The 12,805-nt window shown below is 50.2% G+C and overlaps 1 protein-coding gene across 1 annotated transcript; it reads left to right on the top strand.

The window, feature by feature from the left end:
• Positions 1-288: 288 nt before the first annotated feature.
• Positions 289-9,349, top strand: znf296 (zinc finger protein 296). Its single transcript, XM_047036390.1, has 4 exons — positions 289-558; positions 2,029-2,382; positions 5,641-6,819; positions 6,934-9,349. Exons 1-4 carry the CDS (start codon positions 507-509, stop codon positions 7,578-7,580), a joined length of 2,232 nt encoding a protein of 743 aa, XP_046892346.1. The 5' UTR covers positions 289-506; the 3' UTR covers positions 7,581-9,349.
• Positions 9,350-12,805: the final 3,456 nt, after the last annotated feature.

Raw genomic sequence — 12,805 nt, 5'->3', positions numbered from 1 at the left:
TTCATAGATCTTAACGGTTCATTGCTGTCGTATGTAAGTATTATTAATACACCATAATCATTCATTATTAATTAGACAGGGATAGGGAAGTGTTCCAAACGTTCTCTGTCACTGTACGCGTTATATGTATAGGCCATGTGTTCCAACACGTGTTATTAGGTCTATATGTAAAAGTATATGTGTGTTTGCAAGCTTGCGTGCGTGCGTGCAAGCGCGTGTGTGTTTGGAGGGCGGGGTCGGGGTCGGAGGATCATTGGCAGGCGGCGCCTAAAACATGTTGCCCCTGCCCCTTCGTTCCTGCGCTGCGGGGCTGGTAGCCTGAACTTGAACAGGCTTGGTAGACTTCAGAGAGCTAGTCACAACAACGTCCCGTCCGCACCGTGGAATCGGGCAGTCTGTAATTCGTGCCAGGTTGTTCATGATAACTTCACTTCATTTAGCATAGCCAAGTGATTGATCTTGGTCGATCCCGGACTGTGGATACCCAAGTCAAACCTTTGCACAGAATGTCCAGACGCAAACTCGGAAGCCGACCACAACACCTGACTGCAATTCAAGGTAGGCTAAGCCACATAATTATGGACACCTTTATTGATTATACTCATTATTTGTGAATTCCTTATAGGCCTATCACTGAATCTAATAAAAAAAATAAAAAACAAGATAAAACATGTTGGTATGGCTTTTAGTAATGATAAATCAATTAAAAGTAGGCTATTAGATATTAGCTATTTGTAAGTGGTTTCAAGGTAGATTTTATTTATATTCTTGTACTAATATAGTTTAGACGATACTATATACTGTGCTTAGTAAATTCGGGGCTAACGAGACGCGGGGGGCGATCTTGGTGACTCTCCATTTCCTTATTGCATCTTGACCCGGGAATCTCAACCTAGTTTTTGTCCTAGTGACTTCATAGACTTTGTCAGAGATCGCCATTAAAATATCACTCCTATGCCATAAGCCTCAATTATAACTGATGGACAGCCGTCTCCGGAACTCCTTTGACCTGGCGAGAGATACTTGACTTTGTCAGGAATGTCCATAATGAGCAACTTACGATGGGCCATGTGCCCCATTCGTCTACGGTACACTTTATCAAGCCATGTTCTATTATCGTTTGAGAGCTCGAGGATAAAACGTCATATTTCTTTTCCCCAACGGAGACCACAGCTTTTCTAGTTTTTCTAGTTTGACCACAAGCCCGACGCTGTGCGCGCAACCGCGCCTTGCCTGCACAAACAGCGAGCGCAGCAGCAATGAAACAGGAAAGGTGACATTTTTAAGTAACCACCGGTGAGATCCACTTCGACTTTACTGTCTGTACCTGTACACAGAGACACACAGCCCAGCCTGGACAGGTGAACCATGTCCCTGCTTCTAGGCGTGTCCATGACAACATCGAATGTAACTGACTCACTCACTCGAATCCAAAGTGACCTGTATATTCCCAGTATTAGAAGAACTCTTAAGAAACTGAGCCCTGTAGTTACATTGTAAACGTTAGAATATCCTTTTGTGCAATAAACTAGGAAAGGCAGGCAGGAGTGTTTTTGTCAAGGGCCCTCTCGGCTCATTTTCTCAATTGCTGGAATGAAAAATATAGGCCTAGTTGGTTTAAGAAATATAGTTGGTGTTGCTGGTGTGAGATCAGACTTATAGGTCGGTTTACGTTCAGCCTTGTTGCGAGACAAGATAAGATAGCTGGAGGAAGTAGTCAGTGCTGGCATACCATGGTCCAACCAGGGGGAGGGCTTCGAATGAAAAGCTGCACTGAAAAAAAAGTGTTTATTTCCCCGAACAGCCACCCAGTATATACTTTCATAACGAAAAGTCATCCTGTTCACTGTTACCTGAACAGTTGGGCATGGTTTACCAGATTACATTTACGCGGTCATACACTCAAGTTGATGAACTTGATTTACAAGGAAGCGTTTGACTGTTTTTCACCCCATCCCCTAATTGCCCATGTCAGTCTTTCTTGGCATCTGAAAAATCCCTCTTTCTTTTTCCGTTCCATCCTCCCAGATGTCCCGGAATCCTCAAACTCGGCAGCGGGCGCCCCATTGGTGGAGAGGTCGTCTCAGCCAGAGGTCAGCAGGTGTGATGAATGTCGTGACCTCCTGACCTGTGGCCAGTGTGGCCAGGCCTTCCCTCTCGCCCACATCTTGGCGTTCATCCAGCACAAACAGGGTGGCTGCCGCTCTCGAAGCCACTCCCCCAATGCCAACACTCCTCCGTCCCCAGCCAATCGGACGCAACCACGCCGCATGAACACTGGCACGGGTGAAGGATATGTAGAGCTGAGGAGAATCATGGATAGGGACGAGTCCTGGGGGGAGGAGCCCAATGGGAAGGTGAAGGCGGAGCCTAACCGAACAGGTGAGTGCATGCATGTCGCTAATTAGTCACCGTTTTTTCTCTCCCCTATCTCCTTTTTTGTTTTGTTGTGTATTTTTGAGGAGGGGGGGGGGGGGTGGGTTCACTCTCCTTTTCCTACTAATAACTGCCCCACCTCCCAGTCCAGCTCATTAGTTAGCTGTTGCCAGTAGCTGGCCCTCTGTGAGTTAGCGACGCGGAGGCTAATTGTGTGGAAAGGACAGGCAGCAGTGGGGGTTCTGAAGCCCTGAGGGGTGTCCCTGAGGGCTCCGGAGCACCTGAGCTCCCCCTCTATCTCCTTGGCTGTCAGTCTCTCAGGTGAAGTGGCCAGGTAAACACAACACAAACACACATCGTGCTCTCTGGCCACGCATTGACACGGGCCTCTGGTGGGCAGGAGCGGAAGACCAGCTGGGCTGTGAGGGGCAGAAGAGTTTGTGTTTGTGTGTGTTTGTGTGTGTGTGCAGGTTATGACACACACACAAACAGATGACACCAGTTCAGGACGTTGCATCATGCACAGAAAGCGACTCTAAAGGCCCTTGGCCTGCCTTGCGCCAAGCTGAGGTCTTCTATGTCACCACCACTGTTTTGATTATTCGGGGATTCGGAGTGGAGCTTGCTGTGCTATCTAAAACGATCTAAATACATGAGTTGTGACACGTGGGAGGGCATGAACCCTTTAGGTCCTGTCTCACTGTGTCATAACACTGGAGAACATTTGGGGACTCGGTCCTCCTTCAATGGTGACTTGGAATGTCTGTTGTAGAACAATGTTGGACTGGCCTGAGAACGCAAACTAGGTTCGAAGCAGTGTAAAGGATTTGATCAGGAACATATCTTTTTAAAGTTCCTCTTGGTACAAAACACAGGATCTTCAAATGAACTAAACCGTTTTGTTAAGGAGGCTTTGTGAGACTGTTGTGATACACTCACATTTTCCGCTCTTCTCAGTTGTACTTCTCTCTTGTAAGGTGTGTGTGTGTGTGTGTGGGGGCAGTGACGAGAGGATGAATGGCCCGTATGTAAAGCCTCCACACACGTAGAGGAAAAGGAGAACAAGCACAAACATGCTCATCATGTCCAACCAGTTGTGACTGGACATGATTTTCATGCATGCATCATTTCGGTACCACCAAAACCTTTTAACAGCTTAACGCACTGCTGTCTTAACACACACGAAAACACTCACACACGCTCTCTTCCTTCCTTTGTGTAACACCCAGGGGACGGCTGCGTGCTGGGTGCTGTTTCCGACCATCCATGTCTCTTGTTTTTCACGTTCTGTCTCGACTGAATCTCTCTTGTTTCTCGTTTTCTTTTTTTTTTTCTTCTTTTTTTTTTTTTTACCCCTTTCTCTTCCTCCCTTGAACTCTCTCTCTTTTCTCTCCCTCCATCTTGTTCTCTCTCGGTCTCTATCCACACACGAGCTTGGTTGCTCGCTGCCCACAGGCTTACACAACAAACCGACCACGTGCACTACCCAGGAGCAATACTGTATCTGAATTATGCAAAACAAGATAACTTTTTTTTAATTAAAGTTTTAATAACAAAATGTAATTGCTTGTGTATTATCTAGCAGGCTCATTGAGATTGATGAGTCAGACTTTTTTATGTTCCTAAGAATGCCTTTATACCAAGTATGTTGAACACTACATGGATTTTGTGTGGACATAATGTTTGTTTTTTGGTGAGATTTGTGTTTGAGGTGTACAGCACTTGTTCTAGGTTTGTTAAGATGTTTACAGTGTAAAGGGCAGAGGGTGTGTGGCAGTTGGGGAGGGAATGGGGTTTTACACAGTCTGATGTAGGTTGGTTTGGCTGTGGGAGGGGGACAGTTCAGGCCTTCTTGAATCTACAGAAGATGACTCAGAGCGAAAGAGCAGTTATCCCGCAACGATTAGGTGGCCCTTAACGTGTTGAGAGAGAGAGAGAGAGACAGAGAGAGATATGTATTACCGTGTGCATCTGTCTCATTTCTTTTTATTTATTCTCCTTGTTTGTTTTTTCTCATCTCCAGAATTACGCCCCCCCCCCCCTCCATCTTCAACACTCTATCGCTTTGCCCTCTTTCAATTCTGCCCCCCCCCCCCTCTTTCTCCTCCCTCCTTTTCCCGGGGGAGAAGAGATTCTGCCTGCTGCTCGTTAGTGCTCCCAGCCAATCTGCATTTTTAATTAGTAGTTATTGCTTCTGCTTAATATTCAAGTGCTACCCCGGGCCAAATGGGAATCCTTACAACAAAAAAAGAAGGAGAGCGAGGGAGAGAGGGAAAGAAAGAGCGAAAGAGAAACCGGCCGGGTATTGTGTTTCACTCCAGGACCCCGAGACAAAAGCCCCCCCTCAGGGAGAGATTTGCAGGGTTTGAAGAGTTTGTGAGGTTGGAGGGTGGAGCACAATCCGTGGGGTGACATATTTTTGTGGTGCATCTCGACCATAACAAATTCTTTCTTATCTCTCAGTCTCCCAGTCCCCCCCTCTATCTTTACCACTTCACCCCCTATTAATCAAATAAAAAGAATGGAAACTTCTCCCTTGCTCCTTCAGTCCAGGCTGGGTTAAAGGACGAGTCCATCACATCGCCTCTCTTCTTCAGGCAGACACGGGGAGGGTGTGGAGGGGGAACAGAAAGACAGAAAGAAAGAAACAGTTGCCTTTTTCATCTTCTCTCTCCTCCCCCCCTCTAGTAAAATACAGACGGATTTGACTTCAGGAAACATGAAAGAGGCTTATAGCAGAGTCGGCTTTGAACCTCTCAGAAAAAAATAGAACTGTCCCCCCCCCCCCTCAATTTGGGCATCTTCTTCCCAATTTTGATTTATGCAGAGGGGGTCTCATTTGTCAAGCAGGCTGAGTCAGTGCCTCATTTGCATAAAGCCTTCGTTTTCTCCGTTCCGCTAATTAGCAATTTGCAGCTTAATTGGAGAGTGGCTCTGGGTTAGGGAGACAAAGCTAACCACGTATAAAAATATCTCCAGATGTACTTCAGCTATCCATCTCCTCTCTTTTCTCTCTTTCTCTGCTGGCCTCTCCATTGCTGATTTCCCCTCTCCCCGTGGCCCAGCCACTTGTCTCTGCCTCAGTCCCAGCTGTCTGGGTTCCTCTTGTGTTCTATCTGTCTGCACTCCGTCAGGCTTGGCTCCTGTCTGGACATTGGTCTGGGACTATGTCGTCACATCCTGATCATTAACCCCCAAGGACAGCTTGTCTCTGACTGTACTGTGATAACTAACTCTCTCTCTCTCTCTCTCTCTCGCTTTCAGCCGAGGAGCCCTCTGGTTTTACCTGCCAGCAGTGTGAGGATGTGTTCCCGTCGGCCTGGGCCCTTCTCCAGCATGCCCAGCACACTCACTCCTTCAGCATCTACCAAGAGGAGGAGGTCGACGAGGAAGTGAGAGGAGGAGGAAGGGGAGCTCACCGACGACTCAAACCCCCCACCGCCACACTCGACCCCCGTCACCTCAGCCGTACCTTGGCCTCCGCATTCCAGCCGTCCGGCTCGCGCCCACATCCCCACCGCCAGAGCAACAGCTCCACCTCGGCCCGGTCCAACTCCGCCCCTTCCTCCAGAGACCAGCAGGCCCTCAACTTCTCGGTGCTTCTGAGAGAGCTCGCCGAGGGCAGCGGTGGCACCGGCTCTGCCGTCCTAGGCCTGGGCCGCTCTCCATCCCTCTCCCCACCCGCTGCCTCTCCCTTCCCCCAGGGAGGGTTCCCCTGCGAGCTCTGTGGCCAGGGCTTCCAGTCCCTGCGGAGCCTGTCTGCCCACCGCAGAACTCACGCCTGTGAGAAGCCCTATCACTGCGGCCTGTGCGACCAGGCCTTCTCCCAGAGCGGCCAGCTGGCCCGCCACATGAGGACCCACCGCAGGGTGGCTGGGGGAGGAGGAGCGGGCTACGAGGGGATGGAGATGAGGCGCGGGGCGATGGAGGAGGAAGACGGGAAGCAGGGGGAGAGGGGGGGGTTTCTGACTCAAGAAGCAGAAGCGGGAGATGGGGTGGTCAGCAGTGACCAGGGGAACCCTGAGCTGGACCTGACTCTCCCCAAACACCTCTCCACCGGCTCTGGCCTGGTGCTGATCACCCCCCAGTCTGGAGGTTCCAGCAGGAGCCTGCTGAGGCTGTTCCAGCCCCAGAGGGAGGGAGGCGAGGCGGGGGAGGACGAGCCCGAGGCACAGGGTGAGCCGCAGCACGCGTCGCCCTGCGCTAGCCCGTCCGAGGGCTCGCTGGAGAGCGGAGAGACGGGCGGGAGCGGGGAGAGCGGCATCGCCAGCGGCAACTGCACTCCCAAACGCCCAGAGAGGGACGAGAGAGGGAGGGGGGTCGTGGAATGGGAGGGGGAGGTGGAGATGGTGGACGGAGAAAGGGATTGGAGCGCAGACATAAACAGTGAGGTCATCCACGACTGGCAGGGGGAGAACGAACAGAGAAGAGGAGGCGGAGGAGGCGGAGGAGGAGGAGGAGGAGGAGGAGGAGGAGGAGGAGGAGGAGGAGGAGGAGGAGGAGGAGGAGGAGGAAATGGCAACACCACCAACAACAACAACAACAACGGCGTCTCAGGGAAGAAGAAGAGGGACGAGGCATGCGAGTACTGTGGGAAGCAGTTCCGCAACAGCAGCAACCTGACGGTTCACCGGCGCAGCCACACGGGGGAACGCCCGTATCGCTGCGGCCTCTGCAGTTACGCCTGCGCCCAGAGCTCCAAGCTCACGCGCCACATGAAGACCCACGGCGTGCGCGGCACCCGGGCGCCCTTCCTCTGCCAGCTGTGCAGGGTGCCCTTCACCGTCTACGCCACCCTGGAGAAGCACCTGAAGAAGGTCCACGGGCTGAGCCATGCCAGCGTGGGGGCGTACGCCCAGGCCAGCGCCGCCGACGCCATGGCCGCCCCCAAGCCGGAGGAGGCCAGCGTGGTGGTGAAGGTGGAGGAGGAGGAGGCCAGCCTGGACCAGATGGAGGAGGAGGTGGAGGAGGAGGAGGCCAGCCTGGACCAGATGGAGGGCGGCGGAGCCGAGGTGGACAAGATGGTGATGCAGGAGCAGCAAGACCAGGAGGCCCAGGTGGAGGACAGTGTGAGCCCAGCCAGGCTGGAGGACTGTGTCATGGGCAAGCTGGAGGGCAAGCTGGAGGACAAACTGGAGGACAAACTGGAGGACAAACTGGAGGAACTGGCTGGTGATGTTAACACAGAGGTGGCCTTGGTATAAACCAAAATTCCTCTCCATGATCTCTGTTGCCTAACCTACACATCTGCATGATGAATCAAAAGTGTCTCGATAAAAGTGCATTCGTATGAAACTAAGCATAGAACCGGTGGTCAGTTCAGACTAGAAAAAGCAGCTGTGGTCACCAGCCTTCACTTCCCTTTCCAAGAGACTCACCCACTCTCATCCTGCTGATAGTTAGCATATGCAAAGACAAGGGTAAAAAACAAGTGCCTTTTTGACCACAGTACTAAACTAGGACATGCAACCCAAAGGGGGGCGGGACTTATGGGGTTCACAGGAAACAGGAAGTGAACCACCGCTGCTCATCAGAACACAGGAAGTTGATTACCGCTTTCCGACACAAAACACAGGAGGATCATGTGATCTCCCACTCTGCAAACTGGTGACTAATTTGGCAATTATTAAATAAATCTTTTCACAATTGTATTCCTATTACTCGTGTGAGACAACAGTCAGGATACGTTAACAGATGAACATGGGAGCATATCCTGTGGTCATACCGTAAGGGTCAGACCCAGATATCTTACTGCTGGATGTTTCAAATAATAAAATACATGGACAAGTGAATTTTTAGCGTATAGTTTCTTTAACTGTCAGTTGAAAAGGCACTTGGCTGTGACAGCACGTGTCGGTTGGATGTAAAGTTTACAGGGCTGTGGAGCCTGGTGAGGTTGGGTTCCTATCTTCGTGTAGGGCCGTTTGTTGTTTTATTTTTATAAATGTGAATATGTCATGCTGATGTTTTCTTTGCTTGGCTTCTATGCATCTCAGAAATGCAGTACATTTAAAAATATGTACAAATATAAAACGGGTGTGATAAAAAAAAAATCTTTACCTTTTTGTACTTGACTATTGTGGGGGAACTTTTCTTTGTTTACATTTTTGTAAAAAAAAAAAAAAAAAAAAAAAAACCTGCTTGAAGCGTATGCATGTTTTACTGCCATTTGATGTTCAATTGGTTCCTTTGCCTGTTTGAATTAGTCCTTATTTATGGGCACTGCATGTTAGTGGTTGTGCAAATGAAAAGTCTATATACAGCTAAACTACAGGGTTGAGAGCTACAGTAATAGCTAGTTGATTGGTGGGAGAATTTTGTGGGAACCACTGAATGAGCACTTGCGTGCGTGTGTGTGTGTTGCGACGTGTGTATACAGGGACATTATTCCAGAGCACTCTGCTTGAACCCATGCTTGTACTGTCCTGTGAGTACTTTTCAGGCCATGATGTGACGAGTCCTGTGCTTTGTGCTTCAAGCCCACCGAGGGTCATCGGCTTGTGTCAACAGGGACGCAAGCCAGGAAGCAAGACAAGATAACCTGCTAGCGAGCGCATCCGCTAGCTGTCTACCTACGATGGACGCCTCTCTCTTATGTGACTACTGTGACTTGTGTTGTCGTTATCGTCTATTTACACTGATAGCAGGGAATCCCTATTCTTGACACTTTCTGAAAGAATTGTAACTATAACGCTTTGTGAAATTAGACAATAGGGTCGATGTGAATAATATGACGGGAATATGTCTGTTCAGGGACCAATACTGTATATAGAAAATGGCAGTCTTCTGTGCCGTGTTGTCCACTGCCTGTACTTGCTGTATGCCTTGAACTCACTATCCCAGCATTCCAGTTGTAGTTTCTGTTTCTCTGGGCCCATTGCCGTGAGCCTAACCCTCACCACTGTCTCTGGCAATTTTGTTATTGACTTGGTTGTGAGAAAACTCCATTAAAAAGGTACAAGAAGCAAAGCCATACAAACGTGTGCTGTTTCTCTTTGTGTGTGTGTGTGCCGTTTGTCATTTGAACAGGATTTAGACTGTCCTGCAGTCGCATCTCAGCATCACATAACGTGCTGCCCAATGGCGTTAGTTTAAGCAGTGACTACAGTCAACCTCGACTTTTTAATGTTTAATGACATCTCTGAGACTAGGGACCCTTGCTGCTTGTTTACATCCTTATGATGTTTCTGCTTTAGTCTTTGAGGGCGGTTTTTACCATTCCTGTAGTGTGTGTGTGTGTGGCAAGCACGCGCTGTACAGCTGCATACTGTAACAATTGGCTACAGCAATCTCTGAAATGTTGTGGCTTCACGTGTTGTGCTTCAAGGGGGCGAGGGCTGCATGTTGAGATGAGAGAGAGGTAGGTAAGGGCGGTTGTGAGAAAGGGACGCCGGGTGTTGGTTGTGAGGGGGGTGCCGGGTTGTTTATGGGCACGGGGGCATCACTGGGTGGGGGGGGGGGGGGGGGGGGGCGGGGCGTTTGGTGGTTGTATAATTGCTGACTCCATTTTAAGGGGGTACCGAAAAAGCACTACGCCAGCATCTCTGGCCTTAACCCCACCCCCTCTAATGAAAACGAATCTCTATGATCCTTTTAGCTCATTAACAGCAGGCTTTTTTAATGAGCTTTTCAACAGGGTGGGGGCAGGGTGGACTGAGGGGTATGGTAGCAGATGCACACACACACCCCCACCGCCAATTACCATTGTGTTGGGGGGAAAAAAGAAGGAGGAAGTGAAGACACAAGCAGAGCCATTCACTGCCGGCCCGGCCCCAGATGAGTCCAGTCAGCCCTGCTCCCTGTGGGGAGAGAGGGACAGAGGGAGGGCCCAGCCCAGGGAGGGTCCAGCCCAGGGAGGGTCCAGCTCAGGGAGGGTCCAGCCCAGGGAGGGCCCAGCCCAGGGAGGGTCCAGCCCAGGGAGAGCCCAGCTCAGGGAGGGTCCAGCCCAGGGAGGGTCCAGCCCAGGGAGAGCCCAGCTCAGGGAGGGTCCAGCCTGGGGAGAGCCCAGCCCAGGGAGAGCCCAGCCCAGGGAGAGCCCAGCTCAGGGAGGGTCCAGACCAGGGAGGGCCCAGCTCAGGGAGGGTCCAGCCCAGGTACTCCTCAGGTGCACTAGGGTGGGACAGTTGAGAAGTAATCGCTTCCTCTGCTACCTTCAGAGCCCTGGTGGGTAGGCTTGCCTGGCGAGTACCCTGGCGCCATTTGGTGTCCGTATGGGCCCAATTACGTAAGGTAAGGTGATGCACCGCCCGGTAGCCCCTTTAGCAAGAGGATATCTTCCCATACCCAACTGCCCTTTGTCTCCCTGCCAGCTAGCTCCAGTCCTCACCTCTGGGTCCTGGAGTCAACCACCAGCCCTAGCCCAATGACTGCTGTCGTACCAGGCAGCCAATCATCAGCCATAGCTTTTATCAAACACATGTCCTCTCCGCTATTAGGTGGGGCAGGGTGCGGGTAACATCAGCTGACCCTGTGTGTGTGTGTGTGTGTGCGTAAGTGCATGTGTGTGAGAGTGTGTGTCTGACCAGCCACTGCCCCGGGGCGGCGGTCGTGTGGACTTTGAGATCTAATGGCAGAGTCTCAGCTCCACAGAGGAGCCTTTTGTTGGTCCAGTGCATGAAGAGGCAGCCTGGCCTCGGTGCTAATGCAACACTCAGCCTAGCAGGCAGCTGGGAAGCACACTCCCTATCACTGTGTCCCTGTGCTCTCTCACTGAGTACGGAGGCCTGAACCACCACCATGGCTGCTTGTCCCAGATGACCTAGATGCATATAGAACAACTTCAGTTGTAACCTCCTCCTCTGCTACCTTCAGATCCTTGGACAAAGCAAGAGAGCTGCTATGTATGGGTATTGTACTGTATTATACGGTTGTGTATTCAGGCCATGCTGTATGAGTCATATGACAAGGAGAGAGGACACAGGAGTATGGATCTGTTGACACGTATCAATGCAGATGTGAGAAATTAAATAATCTAGCTAACTATTCTGATCTTGCTTCCTTCAAACCCCCCCCAAAAAAGCAAAACACTAAATCTGGCTGGAGCTTCACAGCAGTGTCTGATCCTGTCCTGTTTTTCTTTTCTACTGGTTTGTTGTTCCAAGAGATGGGAAATACAGAGAGTGATTCTGACTGTGTATGGACAAAGGATGACTGTTTCTGACAAGGAGTGGGTTAGCAACCAGGGTGACAACTGTTAGTTAGGCTTTCACACATCTTTCCAGTACTGTCTAGGTTGTAAACAACAGACAGCTCTGGTAAACTAGCATGTCTGATGTTTGTCACCTACGCAACATAGGTTGGGTGTTTCATTTTGTTTTAAGCCAATGATTTTAAAGATATGCTGTTAAATTGATGGTGGGATGGTGATACGAAGTTACAGAAATATACATTATACACTAGGAATATCATGTTCATCTGTATACCATATAACTGCTCTAGGGGAAGCTGGTAGCCAACGCTGGCTCTCACTTACAAATGAGAAGATTATGTTTTATCATGTAGAAAGCCAATTAACTTTGTATTAATTACATTTCTTAACATATGCACTGCCCCCCACCCCCCACCCCCCATCCTTGGGGACCCATGTAGAGATAGGAATAGTTGGGTTACAGAGGTGGGGGGGGGGGGGGGGGGGGAAGAACGCATGCTGCAAAGAGGACGTGGGGTTGCGAGGAAAGAGCGGAGAAATGCGTTGGGGAATGACCAGGCCGGCCTGCAGATCTCTCCTCTCTGCTCTTTCTCCCCCCCTCGTTCCCACATTCTCCACCTCCTCCCCCCTCCTCACCCCACAAAGACCACAATGTGAAACCCGAACCCTGGAATTAGCCCCCTCCTTGTCCCCAGCAGCCAGCCCTGCCAGAGAGAGTGTGAGAGGATGGGTGGGAGGTGACGTGGTCCCAGCCGTCAGCCTACTGTCTGCCATTCAACACCTTCCCATAATGAGGGGAGAGGCGAACAATACATTCAGATGGTGTCCATTCTTAGGGGAGTTATATAATGACATTGAATCACTGAGCAAGCTGCATAGGAGGCTGGTGAAGGGGGGGGGGGGTGTGGGGGGTGATCATGACTAGGTGGAGACGTTGGAGATACAAGGTTAAGTGATGAAGCAGGAAGGGACTAATGTTGGTGTCTATTCAGCATGTAGAGAGATATACAAAGAACATACCCGGTTATGGACCTGAATACAAAACCTTCAGATACACTTGATAAACCCTTAGATTCGCCATTCAGCTCAGCCTTGAAATGGGCGGTTTGATCCACATTCAAAATGAGATTAAAAACGTTTCTGTTTAGTCAGTTCTACGACTGCTAAAGTGTGTTTGTATGTACATTCGATGTTAACCTGAAGTGTGTGTTTGTCTGTATATGTATCATATATAACTTTTAAATTACAAATAAGTATGTTATATATACAGTGCCCTCCAAA

This window comes from Hypomesus transpacificus, chromosome 15 (assembly GCF_021917145.1).
Source record: "Hypomesus transpacificus isolate Combined female chromosome 15, fHypTra1, whole genome shotgun sequence".
Lineage (NCBI taxonomy): Eukaryota > Metazoa > Chordata > Actinopteri > Osmeriformes > Osmeridae > Hypomesus > Hypomesus transpacificus.
Note: the sequence above shows the minus strand (reverse complement) of the source record. Positions and strands in the feature narration are given on the sequence as shown.